This window comes from Moschus berezovskii, chromosome 6 (genome assembly GCF_049115385.1).
Source record: "Moschus berezovskii isolate FMDL1 chromosome 6, NW_MosBer_1.0, whole genome shotgun sequence".
NCBI classification, from domain to species: domain Eukaryota; kingdom Metazoa; phylum Chordata; class Mammalia; order Artiodactyla; family Moschidae; genus Moschus; species Moschus berezovskii.
In genome coordinates, this window is record NC_142465.1 from 24,914,459 (window position 1) to 24,931,971 (window position 17,513).

A 17,513-nucleotide genomic window follows, 5' to 3' on the forward strand; every position below is an offset into this window, starting at 1 on the left:
TTATAAGGAAATGTATAGTAATAATTTGTGAAGATCTGAACTAAAGTTCTTCTGAATTTTGTTCCTCATGTCACCTTACTTTATCATATTGATTTGTTTGTTTTTGGATTTTTGCCATAGGTGGTGGGTGAGTGGATTGGTTGATTGATTTTTGCTACTGGACCAATTTCATAAATATCTTTTAAAAATTATATGTAGTTTATGTTTTCAAGTGTGTTATACTTTCATAACAGAAGCAGAAGATATAAAGAAGAGGTGGCAAGAATACACAGAACGATACAAAAAAGATCTTCATGACCCAGATAACCACTATTGTGTGATCACTCACCTAGAGCCAGAAATCCTGGAATGTGAAGTCAAGTGGGCATTAGGAAGCATATCCATGAACAAAGCTAGTGGAGTTGATGGAATTCCAGTTGAGCTATTTCAAATCCTAAAAGATGATGCTTTGAAAGTGCTGCACTCAATATGTCAGCAAATTTGGAAAACTCAGCAGTTACCACAGGACTGGAAAAGGTCAGTTTTCATTCCAATCCAAAAGAAAGGCAATGCCAAAGAATGCTCAAACTACCACACAATTGCACTCATCTCATACGATAGCAAAGTAATGCTCAAAATTCTCCAAGCCACGTTTCAACAGTACATGAACCATGAACTTCCATGTGTTCAAGCAGGATTTAGATAAGGTAGAGGAACCAGAGATCAAATTGCCAACATCTGCTGGATCATTGAAAAAGCAAGAGAGTTCCAGAAAAACATCTACTTCTGCTTTATTGACTACGCAAAGCATTTGACTGTGTGGATCACAACATACTGTGGGAAATTCTGAAAGAGATGGGAATACTAGACCACCTGACTTGCCTGTTGAGAAATTTGTATGCAGGTCAAGAAGCAACAGTTAGAACTGAACATGGAAGAACAGACTGGTTCCAAATAGGGAAAGGAGTACGTCAAGGCTGTATATCGTCGTCCTGATTATTAACTTATATGCAGAGTACATCATGTGAAATGCCAGCCTGGATGAAGCACAAGCCTGAATCAAGATTGCCACCCTTATGGCTGAAAGCAAAGAATAACTAAAGAGCCTCCTGATGAAAGTGAAAGAGGAGAGTGAAAAAGTTGGCTTAAAACTCAACATTCAGAAAACTAAGATCATGGCATCCAGTCCCATCACTTCATGGCAAATAGATTGGGAAACAATGGAAACAGTTACAGATTTTATTTTGGGGGGCTCTAAAATCACTGCAGATGGTGACTGCAGCCATGAAATTAAAAGACGCTTGCTCCTTGGAAGAAAAGCTATGACCAACCTAGACAGCATATTAAAAAGCAGAGACATTACGTAGCTGACAAAGGTCTGTCTAATCAAAGCTATGGTTTTTCCAGGAGTCATGTATGGATGTGAGAGTTGGACAATAAAGAAAGCTGAGAGCCAAAGAACTGATGCTTTTGAACTGTGATGTTGGAGAAGACTCTTAAGAGTCTCTTGGACTGCAAGGAGATCCAACAAGTCCATCCTAAAGGAGATCAGTCCTGAATATTCATTGGAAGGACTGATGCTGAAGCTGAAACTCGAATGCTTTGGCCACCAGATGCGAAGAACTGACTCACTAGAAAAGACCCCCATGCTGGGAAAGATTGAAGGCAGGAAGAAAAGGGGATGACAAAGGATGAGATGGTTGGATGGCATCACCAACGCAATGGACATGAGTTTGAGTAAACTCTGGGAGTTGGTGAAGGACAGGGAAGCCTAGCGTGCTACAGTCCATGGGGTTGCAGAGTCAGACACGACTGAGCAACTAAACCGAACTGATAGCACATTTATATCTATATTTCTATCTATACCTATGTCTATATCTATCACCTACCTAAAACCAGTTTTCTGATGATGACTTCGCCACAAAGGATTATTAAATCAGTGATGATTTGTGTGTTTTAGTCAACTACAAGGTGTTGTCCGTGACTCTCTGGAACACTCTGCTATTTAGGTTTCTGAGCCTGGGTTAGGCCATTATGAAAATTAGAAATGTTTGCCTGAAGTAAGGGATAGAGTATGTAAGGATATAATGCCATCTATTCAGTACCTTACAGAAAGGTTCTTATTCTAGAATAAGCAAACACTGAGGAAAGATTGTCTACTAAATCATCTCTATATGGATATATTGATTAGTTCTATTTTCTTGACGGCAGGATGAATTTTAGACTTTCATGAGAATGTGTTGGGCCTCCTGGGCAACAAAAAAAATTCCTGACTGTGAAGAATAACTTTAAAGCAGTCTGCAGATAAAGTTCACTTCTTTCACAGTTTTCCCAGGGCATTAAAAATCATGAAAGTGTTACTCACTTCTGTGACCCAATGAACTGTAGCCCACCAGGTTTCTCTATCCATGGAATTCTCCAAGCAAGAATACTGAAGTGGGTAACCATTTCCTTCTCCAGGGGATCATCTCAACCCAGAGATCGAACCCAGGTCTTCTGCATTGCAGGCAGATTTTTTATCGTCTGAACCACAAGGAAGGCTTAGTCTCAAAAGGTGTTTTCTCTATTGTGCATCTGTTCTTCTGAAGTGAATAAATAGCCCCTTGAATCCAAATTCCTCAGCTCCACTTAAAATAGAGAATTCACTTATGGTACTCACCAATCCTATGAAATATTTTTTGGAAGAATGACAAATAAGTTTAAAATCTTTATTTTAGTAGATAACTGCAAATATGCACTGTGGTTTTTAAAAGAATTGATGCAAGATGGAAAAAGGAGCAGGGCGGATGAGTTAAGTGCTGAAAACTTTCTTCTAATGCTCTACATTGATGCAGTAGAGATATAGACATCACATTTATAGCAAGATAGATATTAATAACTATAAATTCTCTACAGAAAGCCCCCTTCATATAATAGAAGGCACACAGTGAAATGAATCAACAGTGAATATTAGTAAAGATTTAAAAAGTCATAACCAAATGTTCAGAAGAAGAGTCTCCTGCTGTCAAGCCTGAAATTTCACTAAAAAAAGAAGAGAACGATAAAGAGACAGAGGGCAAATGAGAGAAAGACAGTAAAAATTAGAGTAGGGGGAGAAGATATAAAAATATTGTGCAGTGAAAATCTAACTGTATTTAATAAGGCAATAAAAATAAAGATGAGAACATTTACTACCCTAAGAAGGATGTATCTAAGTCTCATACAATTTAAATACACGCTTTTGTTTAAATATTTCATGTCCCTAGTTATCAAAAGTTATTCTAAGGCGATTTGCACTTGAATGACTGCCCCAAATATGTTCTGATTCTGTAAAGGTGATGTAATTTCCCTTTTGGTTTATTTGTGCTTAATTAGTTTTTGTCAATGTTGTATGTTCATTATACTCCAACATTTCAAGGTCTGCTTGTTTTCTGATTCAGAAAAATTAGTCTGTATCCTTTAGTTATATAAAAAGCCTACCATTTAATTAGGAACATGTCATATTAGATTTAGGTAATGGTCTGTAACCTTGCCAATGCCTACATTACTGCTGAGAGTAATCAGTCATTTAGGGAAGAGCATTTTCACTTGAAAACAGTAAAGTTTCAAACCGTTGTACCTTTTTTGCATTCTTTTAGTTTTCTTCTATTACATTTCAATCTCTCACATCTTTTTCCTTCACTTCAAACTTCCCAAACCTCTTTATTATTATAGGTGTACTATTTGAATTCACCTTTCTCACTGACTGCCTCTTTCTCTGTTCTAACTTGATAGAAACTCTTATTTTTCAACTTTATGAGGAGATATAAAGAAAATTAAATGAAGTATAAAACAGAAAAGAGTCTTACAGTGTTAACCTCCATCACATTGAATATGTTCTGGAGAAAATGTTAATATGAAATTATTGAGTTGGAACATTTCAGTGTATGTTCTCAGTCGCTCAGTCATGTCCAACTCTTTGCGACCCTATGAACTGCAGCCAACCAGGCTCCTCTGTCCATGGGACTTTCCAGGCAAGGATGCTGGAGTGGGTTGCCATTTCCTCCTCCAGGGGAATCTTTCAGAACCAGGCACCAAGCCCGTGTCTCCTGCATCTGCTGCATTGGCAGGCAGTTCTTTACCACTGCGTCACCTGGGAAGCCAGGACCATCTCTGCTTCTAAGTAAACAAAAATCTATTTGAAGAGAAGAAACCCCAATAATCCCTTATATAATGCTTAAAAAATCTCAAGAGTTGGAGGAATCAATTACCTCAGCTCGCCCCCTTGGAATGTTCTCATAGTTGTACAGATGATCCAGGTCTTCTAAGGTGGCATCATATGTTTCTGAGTCGTAGTTGATGGATTCTAGAGTTGGGGCAGTCACAGCAGCATCCAAGATGACAAGTCCCACAATGAGTCTTGCTAATGCTTTCATTTTTCAAACTTTCCTAATCATAAAACATTGGAATGCATAAATATTTAATTGCTAATAACTTATGAATAGTTTGCACCAAGTAGGAATGATAAATCACTGTCAAAACTGAGAAACTCAAGCTGGTAGTTTTCTTTCAATAGATAATTTATAACATAACATGTGTAACTGTGTGGATTCTGAGGACTACTGATGCCAGGTATTCAAATTAATTCACAAACCTACCCACATTTTTGCAGTAGATATTGTAATTACAATAAATTGATTTTATTTTATAAAGAAACATGGAGAAAAAGATGCAGAAAGACTGTGATAAACTTAGGTGGCTCAGACGATAAAGAATCCACTTGCAATGTGGGAGACCTGGGTTCGATCCATGGGTTGGGAAGATCACCTGGAGAAGGGAACGACTACCACTCCAGTATTCTGGCCTGGAGAATGCCACAACAGTTGGACATGATTGAGCAACTTTCACTTTATTCACAAAAGCTTTCACATTATCTAAGTTTCACCACTCACTAAGCATGAAGTTATTTCATCAACTCTGAGATGCAGAGCTGATGATGATGATGATAATTACTATAACTGTCATACCATTTTAAAAATGAGGAAACCAAGACAGAGGTGGCTAGTAATACAACTAAGACTGTTTCTTGTTCATTTAAGCCCAAGGCTTTTTCCAGACAAAATAATGAAGGCTTTTGTTTTTTCCCTTTTACTTCTTTGTTGCCTCTGGGTGTCATTAATACATACATAATTTAATATGTACATACATAAAATTAATATTTCATGCAATATTTTCAAAATTTGTTCTTAACTAAATGGAGGAGATTAAAAAAAAACATTTTTCTTTAAGTCCTTGGTGTTTTATTTCAATTCTTAATGGCTATTTAAAGTTTAGATTCAGAATCAATGGGAATACATGTTTAAAAGTCACCATTTAGCAAGATTTCCTTAGAGAAGCATTTGCACACACATAAGATTAGATCAATCTTTTGTAATTATTTAATTAATATAATCCTTATTTTCCATGATAACATCATGCATTTGGGGGAATTGGTCAATATCTTATAATTTTAATTAATTTAATTCTGTGTATACTCCTTTGAATACAGTGTAGTTTAGAAAAAATCTCAGCATAATTTTAAATGTTTAAACTAAGCCTATCAAAAGTGTTACCTCGTGATCATTTATTGAGGAGCAAAGTATTTGTAAAACTTTTTATCAAGCATGTCTAATTTTAAAGGTTTTGTATTTCAGATACACTTCTTGGATTTACTTATGAACAGTACGTGTGGTTTTTGTACCTACGCAGACATATAAAAAGGAATTCATGGTAAATATTACCTTTAAACTTGAATGCACTGGCAGACCAACTGACCTTCAGTTACTTGAAAGAAAGTCTTTATGAAGCAGGTTTAGGCAGAAGCATATGAAATTCCTCTGAGAATAAGAAGTAGTACAAGGAGCTCCTTTTTATCCCCTCCTATGCTTTTTTTCAAATAAATTTTATTCACACAGGATAAACTAAGCCTCTATTTTACTTGCCTTTGCAGAAGGTTTTGCACGATCTCAGATTTGAAACTGTATTATGCAATCACCAACAAAGTCCTGCTTAATAAAACAGTGTGATTTGCAAATCTCTCAAGAACCAATCTCCATATTCGGGTGGGAAGCAGTAACAATGGCCACCACTGATCTAAGAAGTATATGTTTTCCTTGTACATTTCTGGCGAGTTTCATTGTTCAAAATAATTATGCACTTGCTTATGTTTCCTCACTTCATACTATAAAGATCTGCATATTAGAATTTACTTGCATTTGATGCATCCCCTAAAGCTATCACCAATAAGGCAGTCTGTGAACCTTAGAAATATGAAGAACACATATGCATGTGTAGGTAAGAAGCATATCACTTCCTTCAAATACTTACATTAGTGTTTAATGTAGTGGCTTGTTGAAACTTTGAACTTATTGTCTACTTTATGCCATCTAATGATATTTTAATAGCATATACTTATATAAAACTTTAAATATATAGCTTAAAAAGGCATTCTAATTGCACAATTCTAATATGATCATCAGTACATTTTAAACACCTGATTCTTATAATTTTCTTCTTTTGCATAATATTTCAATCAATAACAACCAATAGTGCCTGTCAATACTTGCAAAGAACGTGTTCTGTATCAGGGCACCTGATTTAAGGAATATATTGGAAATAACTATAATTTTTTTGGCATCTGTCATGGCTATTAAGATAAACTCTTTAGCTGTATGTTTTGAATTCCTAAGCTAATTCAATATTTTGGATTTTCCAAGAATAATATAAATATAAAAGGAGCAAACTAAATCCAATCCATTGAAGTTCACCGTGAAATACTAAAGCAAGGTGAATTATTTTTTTCAAAGGTTGTAATACTAGGAAAAAAAGTCTATAACCCAAGAAGAAGGCAAGTGTAAAAACTTACCTTTGGCTCCGACTTGTTGAAATGACACTCAGGGACTGAGGATGCCGTCCCAGTGGTATTTGCCCCTGACCAATGGTTGTGAATTCTGGTCTGTGGGAGGTGGAATTTATAACACTCAGTTTTCTGTTTGGAAAAGCTTACCTTGGGAAATGCTTCTCAGTCTTTAAAAAAACCCAGGTTATTTTATAATCACTCAAATTAAGCAGCAGAAGCCAAATTACATAGTACATAAAGCTTCTGAAATTATGTTAAAGGAATTCTGATTGCAAATGTGTCACCTTAAAAATTTTAAATGGAAAAAGTTTGTTTTAACATAGCTCGTCAACAACACATTCACCAGTTAAGGGAAGACATTAATGTACACAGTGATACTATAAATAGATATTTCAGAAATGTTTTAAGAAGAAAGAATTTTACCAAACCTTGCATATCTTGAATTGTTTTTTATTTTTTTCAATTTTCATTGACATTAACTGAAATTTAGTAAAGTTGCAAAAACCTTACCTATATAATGTTGGGTAAGGAAAAGAAACAAAAGAAAACAAATTATTTTGATTTCTTGGAATGCTTTGAGAGCTAACAATAACCTCTTGCATGATTATCTTTTTAAAAAATCATGCCCAGAAATAATGCATAAATATGATCTGAGTGTTTTGAAAAAAAGACTCCTTTTCTTCTCTTTTATCTATCAGAGCCAAAATAATCAAATTACATTAAAAACTTTTTTGCCCCAGAATACAAGATTTATTTTAGGCTTTTAGTACCTGACGTGTTTTGTGAAGCTGAGTTTTACTACAGGTATATATAGAAAATATATTTGTATTAAATTTCTCTTCTTCGCTTTCACGCACACTGCAAAAGTTCTAGAGAAAACTAAAACTTCCATCTAGTATTCTGGTATGTCTAATGTAAATCTAGGCATCTGGCTCTCACCTGTACACCAAGAATCTTCCCTTCATGACCAGAGGTGAACAGCTTCCCTGGATTTTGAAAGCAGGTTTGGTCCTGGACAAACCGACGGAGGAGATAGTCTGTCTTCAGAACACTTGTTCACCTTTCTGGTTCCCTCCGATATTTCGTCCTTAAAACTGCTTTGCCCATCTCTTCAGGGCACTCTCAGTCATTATCCCCATAATCTGTACCTGGTTACAAATAATTTGCTCTCGGTGCGAATTATTTTTCCCAGGGTCAGCTTTACTGATAATGGAAGCAGTGATAAAATGTCAAGTATGGAATCTACAGAGACCTCCGGAACAGTGGTGAGTCCATCTTGGAGGCAGTGGTTTCCTCCTGGCAGCCGTGCACACTTTCAGTCTCACATCATCTAGAGGCTACTTTCACAGCATTTCTGGAAACAGGCATGTCTGTCCTCTAAACCAGGCATCCCCAACCCCAGGGCCATACCTGTTGGAAACTTACACAGCAGGAGGTGAGCAGCAGGCAAGCAAGAAAGCTTCATCTGCTCCCCATCACTAGCATTACTGCCTGAACTGTCCCCCACTCTTCCCATGGAAAAATTGTCTTCCACAAAAACCAGTCCCTGATGCCAAAAAGATTGGGAACGGCTGCTTTAAGTTATTGATGTTTCAGTGATGTCTTCCATGGGCCCTAGAGCACTCCCCACGAATGCAGTTTTTTCGTGATGATTTCATAGCCAAATTACTTGTGTTATATATAGAACTACATATAGAATTAATACTATGTTGACAATTACTAGCCTTAATATAGAATTGAAAGCAAAAATGATCATTTGTGAGTCTTCTTCCAAGTTCTCTTTCCTTATAAAAATGGAAATTGTCATACTGAGTGAAGTCAGACACAGACAAATATCATATGCTATCGCTTATTTGTGGAATCTAAAGAAAGGGTACATGTGAACTTATTTATAAAACATCATCAGAGAAATGCAAATCAAAACCACAATGAGATACCATTTCACACCAGTCAGAATGGCTGCTATCCAAAAGTCTACATGCAATAAATGCTGGAGAGGGTGTGGAGAGAAGGGAACCCTCTTACACTGTTGGTGGGAATGCAAACTAGTACAGCCACTATGGAGAACAGTGTGGAGATTCCTCAGAAAACTGGAAATAGAACTGCCATATGATCCAGCGATCGCACTCCTGGGCATACACACCGAGGAAACCAGAATTGAAAGAGACACATGTACTCCAATGTTCATTGCAGCACTGTTTATAATAGCCAGGACATGGAAGCAACCTAGATGTCCATCTGCAGATGAATGGATAAGAAAGCTTTGGTACATATACACAATGGAGTATTTCTCAGCCATCAAAAAGAATGCATTTGAATCAGTTTTAATGAGGTGGATGAAATTGGAGCCAATTATACAGAGTGAAGTAAGCCAGAAAGAAGAACATCAATACCGTATATTAACGCATATATATGGAATTTAGAAAAATGGTAACCTGAACCCTGTATAAGAGACTGCAAAAGAGACATAGGCATTTAGAACAGTCTTTGGGACTCTGTGGGAGAGGGTGAAGGTGGAATGATTGGAGAGAATGGAATTGTAGCATGTATATTATCATAAGTGACCAGTCCAGGTTCGATGCATAAATTTTCCTCTGTTCATTTCTTTGCATTTGTGCTTTTTTAATAAAATTCTTTTTTAGATATAAAAAAAAAAAAGAAAGCAAAAGACATTCCACAGCATCAGAGAAAATATTTGCAAGTTATGCATCTAATAGTGGACTTGTATCCAGGAAATACAAATAGCTCTTATAACTCAATGATAAAAAGACAACCCAATTTAAAAACAGGCAAAGGATTTGAACAGACACATTTTCAAAGAAGACATATACATGGCCAATAAGTATATGAAAAGATGCTCAGCCATGAGAAAAACATTAGCCATTAGAAAAACACAAATCCAAACCACAATTAAGAAAGGGAGGGGAGTAGTGAGTTATTGTTTAATAGGGTGTTTGGGATGATGAAAAACTTCTGGAAGTGGATGGTGATGATGATTGCCCAATATTCAAATGTCCTTAATGTCACTGAATTATACACTTAAAGTGGTTAAAATGGTAAATGTCATGTTATTTAAAAAAAAAAAAAAGAAGTAGAGTCACGGATGTAGAAAACAAGCTTATGGTTATTGGGGATAATGGGAGGAGGGATAAATTGGTAGATTGGGATTGCCATATACACACTGCTATAAATAAAATACATAACTAATAGGAACCTACTGTATAGCACAGGGAACTCTACACTCTGTGATAACCTATATGGGAAAATAATCTAAAACAGGGTGAATATGTGTCTATGTATAACTGATCCATTTTGCTGTATAGCTGAAACTAACTCAACTTTGAAAATCAACTGTACTCCAACATTTTTTTTTTAAAGAGACAATTCTTAAAATACTTATTCTTATCTGGACCCTCTCCAATATTTTAAAACTGTTTTGAACTGTGGGAGCTCAGATTTGCAACAGCCTCCCAAGGATCTAATCTCCACTGAACAATGAGGGAGGATTAATTACCTGTTCCAGCCTTTCATATCCCTGGTAAATATCTTCTAGTTTCATGATAATTTTCTTAATGGAGCCTGAACTTGGTTATCAGATATGCTCAGGAGATCAGTTATTATGACTACTTGTATTATCTAGTAACTGAGGCCTTGTGGCTTTACCCCTTTTAAGTCCCCAAACATTTTATCAATACAAATCCTTTTGGCTATAACTCTCTACACAGTTAATTAAATACCATCCTTCTTGCTGAGACAGAATTAATTTTTAAAAAGAATGGTTTTGTACTAATGATTCCCTTCTCTCTGTTCTGTAGCAGTCGTGAGCGGAGAGGAGCAGTCACTCTGAGGGCAGCCCACAACTCTCTGCCCTTGTTATCAGCTCCCAAACACCACATCAGTAAGACTCAGCAGGAGGGTATAGATGTCCCACTCCACTGATTATAAGGAGTAAAACCATTGCCTACATGATTAGCTCTGAAGAATTCCCTAGTTGCCTCAAACACCTAGTCATCATCAGACACTCACAGCTCTTTTAAATCTTCTAGCATCACCATACACTCATGATTAATACAATGTGCTGCCTGTGTTCCTGAGTCCTAGCCTGTCTCCTCTTCCGGTATTCTTTCAAGCCTGATCTCTGATCCAAAAATTCTCCTTTGTCCTCAGTTTCTTTTGAGGAATTCCCCTCTGTTTTTCTTACATTTTCCACTGTAGTCCTTGAAGTAAAAGCTGTGCTTCTTCTTTACTCACATGACTCAAAGATGGACGGATGTTCCCTGCTCTATATTTTCTCTTCCAAATAATTTCTTCTCTTTATTCTTAAAAAAATAACTTCATCCATTCTGAAACTCATGACACTTGGTTTAATTATCTGCAACCTCTTCCTGTCATCAACTAACACCCAGGACTGATCTCCTTTAGGATGGACTGGTTGGATCTCCTTGCAGTCCAAGGGACTCTCAAGAGTCTTCTCCAGCACCACAGTTCAAAAGCATCAATTCTTCGGCACTAAGCTTTCTTCACAGTCCAACTCTCACATCCATACATGACCACTGGAAAAACCATAGCCTTGACTAGATGGACCTCTATTGGCAAAGTAATAGCTCTGCTTTTTAATATGCTATCTAGGTTGGTCATAACTTTCCTTCCAAGGAGTAAGCGTCTTTTAATTTCATGGCTGTAATCGCCATCTGCAGTGATTTTGGAGCCCCGCCAAAATAAAGTCTGACACTGTTTCCACTGTTTCCCCATCTATTTCCCATGAAGTGATGGGACCAGATGCCATGATTTTAGTTTTCTGAATGTTGAGCTTCAAGCCAACTTTTTAACTCTCCTCTTTTACTTTCATCAAGAGGCTCTTTAGTTCTTCTTCACTTTCTGCCATAAAGGTGGTGTCAGCTGTGTATCTGAGGTTATTGATATTTCTCCCAGCAATCTTGATTCCAGCTTGTACTACATCCAGCCCAGCCTTTCTCATGATGGACTCTGAATATAAGTTAAATAAGCAGGGTGACAATATACAGCCTTGATGTACTCCTTTTCCTGTTTGGAACCAGTCTGTTTTTCCATGTCCAGTTCTAACGGTTGCTTCCTGACCTGCATACAGATTTCTCAAGAGGCAGGTCAGGTGGTCTGGTATTCCCATCTCTTTCAGAATGTTCCAGAGTTTATTGTGATCCACACAGTCAAAGGCTTTGGCATAGTCACTGAAGCAGAAATAGATGTTTTTCTGGAACTCTCTTGCTTTTTTGATGATCCAGCCAATGTTGGCAATTTGACCTCTGGTTCCTCTGCCTTTTCTAAAACCAGCTTGAACATCTGGAATTTCACGGTTCACGTATTGCTGAAGCCTGGCTTGGAGAATTTTGAGCATGACTTTACTAGCGTGTGAGATAAGTGCAATTGTGCGGTAGTTTGAGCATTCTTTGGCATTGCCTTTCTTTGGGATTGGAATGAAGAATGACCTTTTCCAGTCCTGTGGCCACTGATGAGTTTTCCAAACCTGCTGGCATATTGAGTGCGGCACTTTCACAGCATCATCTTTCAGGATTTGAAATAGCTCAACTGGAATTCCATCACCTCCACTAGCTTTGTTCGTAGTGATGCTTCCTAAGGCCCACTTGACTTCACATTCCACAATGTCTGGCTCTAGGTGAGTGATCACACCAACATAATCCTATTACTGGGATATTGTTATTTTTCCCTTTGCCTCAGGAGAACTTCATTCCACAGACTCTGTCTCTTTTTCACTATTTATTAAATTTCCTATCTTCACATTCCTCCTTAGCTTTTAGATTTGATGGACCATTATCATAATTACTCCCTTTCAAGTGCTTTCTGCTCTTTCTTCTTTTTCTTTCATCATACTCATTTATGAAAACTTAAATTTTGGTTAAACACAACTCCCAACCCTCTTCTCTCTTGCATCTGAGCAGCTGTATATTACTAATGAGAATCACCTACAGCAATTGGTGTCACTTGAAATTCTTAAAAATAAGCCTCGACCCTAGCCAGCAGATCTACCATTTTTCTGATGTTGATTCCCTTCCCAGTACGCTGAGATGACTACATTATATTCCTTTGTCCTTAAACACATCCTATATTCTGTTTCTCCTCACAAACATCAGCAGAGCAATCATGAAAGTCATTAGAGAAAAGTTCAATTAACTCATCATAAGACCCACCTGCACTTATGTGTGTCTTCTTTTTTTGCCTTCCGTGACAGTGGCAGAAGTAAAGTAAATTCCCCAAACAGGATCTGATTCCCTGTTTCTCTTCTCAAGGTCTATGCTTCTTTAATTATCTCCTCTTGCTCCGCTAGCTCCCTTCTCTATTATTATATGTAGAAACACACACAGCCTGTGCATAGTCAAGCAGATATTCTATACTGAGTGAAAGTACAAAACTCCTTGGTACAGTAGTAACTATCAGAGCATATGCCACTTCTAAAATAAAATTCAAAATCAAATTATTTTAAAACACTTTAGGGTCCAAAAATGTATATCTCCAGACTTGAGTCATCCTATAAATTCTACAATTATGACTGCAGATGGTATGTCTCATCGTTAAAAGTAATGGCTCTTAGATTCCACATTTTCATCCTGCTATTATTCCATTTCTTTGTCCCCTTTACAGAAAAAAAATCCTCAAACTAATGGTATGCTTTTACTGTTTCTTCTTACTCTTTTCTCATCCGCTCTTCATTTTACTGCAGTTTGGGGTTCTGTATGGATACTTCTCTGGCTTTGTCCTAATTGCTGTCCTAGCAGCACACCTTGTTTTCCATGTCTCATTGGCTATGCCTTCCCAATTCCTTTCTCAACTTTCTCTTTCCCTAACCGGCCTGTAAATGTTGGAGTACCTTAGCTTTTAGTCTTTGGGTGACCTCATCTGTTTCCACTCTTAAATTACAACAAAAACAAAATTTTAAGAATAACTACCATTTTGAATGCTCACTATGGGCCTGGCATTGTTTATTATCCTCACTTACTGGAGAAGTAACTAAGGTCCAGGGAGATTAAATGACTTCAGCCAGTAAGAGGCAGAGCCAGAATCAAAGCTGAAGCCATCTGGCAGCAAAGTCCAAGTTTTTAACCACAACTTTGAACCATCACCTTATGTTTAAATCTCCCACTGCTGCCTCTCCAATCTGCACAGCTCAGTCTGAGCTGCCAATTCTTTTCTTTTTTGCCATTGACTATTTAGAACTTGACATCTTCACTTGGGTGTCTAATCATAATATACCCAAAATAATGGCCTTAGGACCCACCCTAAACTCTGTTCCTTTACTCTGAGTGAGTGAAGTCGCTCAGTCGTGTCCAACTCTTTGTGACCCCGTGGACTGTAGCCCACCAGGCTCCTCCGTCCATGGGATTCTCCAGGCAAGAATACTGGAGTGGGTTGCCATTTCCTTCTCCAGGGGAACTTCCCAACCCAGGGATCGAACCCAGGTCTCCCACATTGCAGGCAGACGCTTTAACCTCTGAGCCACCAGGGAAGTTACTCTACACTTTATTAAATGATAATCACATCTCTCTAGTTGGCTCCAGCTCAAAGCCTTAAAATTTCTGTAGATTCCTTCCAATTCTTTGCTGTGTCCTATCCAATCCATCAATGAGATCAGTTCTACTTAAAATATATTTCATTCCACTATCTTCTCTCACCTGAACTACCAGAAAAGCTTACTACTGGGTCGCCTTGCTTCCTGTTTTGTGCTTTTATCATTTATCCTCCAAACACCAGCAGGAGTCATTTAAAATATAAATACATAAAATTCCACATCTTTTTCACTGGAAGCGTTCAGTAACTTTATATTTCTCTTTGAACAAAATCTAAACTCCTGGCGCATGTCCCAGAAAGTCCCCCATCAGCTGGAGCCTACCTCCTTTTCCATGCCTAGATCAAACACCTCTCCTTCAGTCTCTCTGCTGCAGTCAAATGAATGACCTCTCTGTTGTCAACTCACACCCAATCATTGTTTCCTCCAAGTGCTGATTTTCATGGCACCTGTTACAACCTGCTATTATATTTTTTCTTTTCTTATATACGTCTCTCTTAGGTGAGTACTAGCTTCACGATGCATAAACTTTACTAGTCATATTCACAGTTGTATCCTTAATGTCTAAAATAGCTCTTGGCCCACAATTTGTGCCCTGTGTTTCTTATGTGAATCAGTCAAGTAATGATTGTATGAATCAAATGCATAGTAATTCAAAGTAATAAATAATCACTTAATAAAATTATAATGATTTGCTTGGGCTAGTTGGATTACTTCCACTTATAATTGGTTCTTGGTTAACATACCAAATTCATTCTCTTCTTGTTTTTTTGTTTTACGTTTTCTGTTCTAGCAACTGCCAATCTGTCCAGTGACCCTTTCCAAGCTGTTGCCCATTGGCCTCATGTAGCAAGGTTATACATTTGTTATGACTTTCTTGTGTCACATACAAAGATATATAGTACAGACTTTTGATGAGAATCTAAGAGAACTTCCATACCACTTAGGATTCCTGGATAGAAGTATAAAAATCAAACTGACTTAGGAAACAGGTAGTTCATTGACCCAATTAACTGAAAAGTTACTTGTAACTTGACCCAACTTGCAAGTTTCTCTTTTTCCAGAGAGCTTTCTTTTTGTTGATGCCATAATTAGTGATCTTCCACATAGAGGTGGTAGCTACATCTGTGCCATACCTTATATCATTTTAGGTTAAAATCAGAGAAGAAGATGAGAATTCTTTGTTCTCATAACCCAAGAAAATATTTTCTTTTGTACTATTGATTCTGATCAAATCATAGGCTCACCACTCAAAAAACAAACAAGCAAAAAGATAACAATGAGGTTGGGAGAATACAGTGTCTATTTGGTTGAATCCTTATCTCACTTGAGGCTCTGCTTAATGTTACCTCCTCGGTTACTCCTTCCCTGAGTACTCCATCTAAAAGTGAATGAACTTCATAACACTCGTAACTATATGACATAAATGCATAAATTATTAGTTTATTTTCTCCACCAGAATGTTATCTCCACAAAGCATGTTTTATCAGTTTTGTTTATTGCTGCACTTCCAGTCCATTACATGTATTAGGCATTCAGTAAATATTTGTTGACTTAGACCTTTGGCCAAATGCTTTCTCCTTGAGCTTGTAACAGACTGAAAAGGGAGTGAATGGTAGTTCCCAGCAAAAATTAGTGAAAGAAAAGTGAATTTGTCATGCATCACAAAGTCTTTAAACTTTTATGCGTGGACTTTCTAAAAACTATTTTGGCTGTTTCTTTTGCTCAATTTCTGATTCTTATCTGTCTTCTAATGAATTGGATGTAAGATATATGCAAATCATTGAAAACCAAAATGTTATGGTAGTATCATTAAATCTCTGCTGCATGTATAGCACATGTATATATTCTATTTTCCATGTCATTTTGGCATTGCTCATGCTTAATCGGTAAAATTTAAATAACAATTTTAGATACTGTTAATGCTTATTTTATCATAACTTAGACTCTGAATTATTAATTTTACTTGTCTTTTTTATGTTGCATTTTTTAAAAAGCTTACTATTTTGTGGAAATTATACATACTCATCATTATGAAAATTCAAGAACTATAAGTTTTGAGAAAAAGACCCAATAATTATCCACATGCTTACCACAAAAACTGTTATTATCGCTACATATTTAGAGATAAAAAAGGATGAAAAAGATAAGTTTAGATAATATTATATAATAATATGATATATTATTTATAAAAGGAGTTGGTAAAAGTTTAATAGACATTTTATCCAAAAAATTCAAAATTATTCATTTAAATATTAAAAATTATGAAATTATTGAGTTAAATCTTTTAAAAATATTTCTAATTTTTATGTACTCATTTATATTTGCACTTCTTTTCACTTTCCAATTTTGTAATATTTTACTTATCAGAGATTGGTAATTTTTCTTATTGTCTGAATACATGTTTGCTTACTTTAGCCAACATAATCTAATGTCTCCTGCACTTTTATTTGCAGATTATAGCACATTTAATCTTCAAATCTTCAAAATGACCTCATGAAATAGTTTGTATTATTAATTTGCCCAAGGTTATAGACCTAAAACTTGTCAGAGTTGAAACTATAAGAATGTGTATCCAGACCATTTATTTGTCACATTATACAATTATATGTCTTGTGTTTGACTTTAGATATATGCACAATAATATTTAATATGAATGACTCATTCTTTTTTATTCACATCTGCTTCAGTTTTGAATGTACAATTTTGATAGAACTCTTTTTAAAGTATATTCACTTCTTTCTCATATGTGCTATGTTCCCCGAGTACGTGCTTTTTTTTTTTTTTTTTTTTTGATATCTGTGAACATTTTACTCTAATGATAATTTGGTAGAATATTCTTAGGTCACATTTTTCTTAGAATATTGAGACATTGCTTCATTGTCTTCTGGCACTAAAACATGCAGTGGAAAAGTCTGAAGCCAGCCTAGTTATTTTCCACTGTTTAGGTTACTTACTTTTCCTCTCTGGACACTCAAGATGTTTTCTAGACTTTGAATCTTGGTAACATCACAAAAGATGGCTTGACCTTTACAGTTTTGTCAATCTTTACAAAAAAAGAAGGTTCATTTTTTACTTGCAGGTTAACTAGCATTCTTAATTTCAGGACACATCTCTTCT

At 36.4% G+C, this 17,513-nt stretch overlaps 1 protein-coding gene across 1 annotated transcript in view; it reads right to left on the minus strand.

The window, feature by feature from the left end:
- EPYC (epiphycan) overlaps positions 1–4,373 on the minus strand; it is a 40,395-nt gene extending 36,022 nt beyond the window's left edge. The window contains exon 1 of the mRNA XM_088836673.1: positions 4,209–4,373. Coding sequence (XP_088692799.1) covers positions 4,209–4,373 — 165 coding nt within the window. The remainder of the gene's footprint in view (positions 1–4,208) is intronic.
- Positions 4,374–17,513: the final 13,140 nt, after the last annotated feature.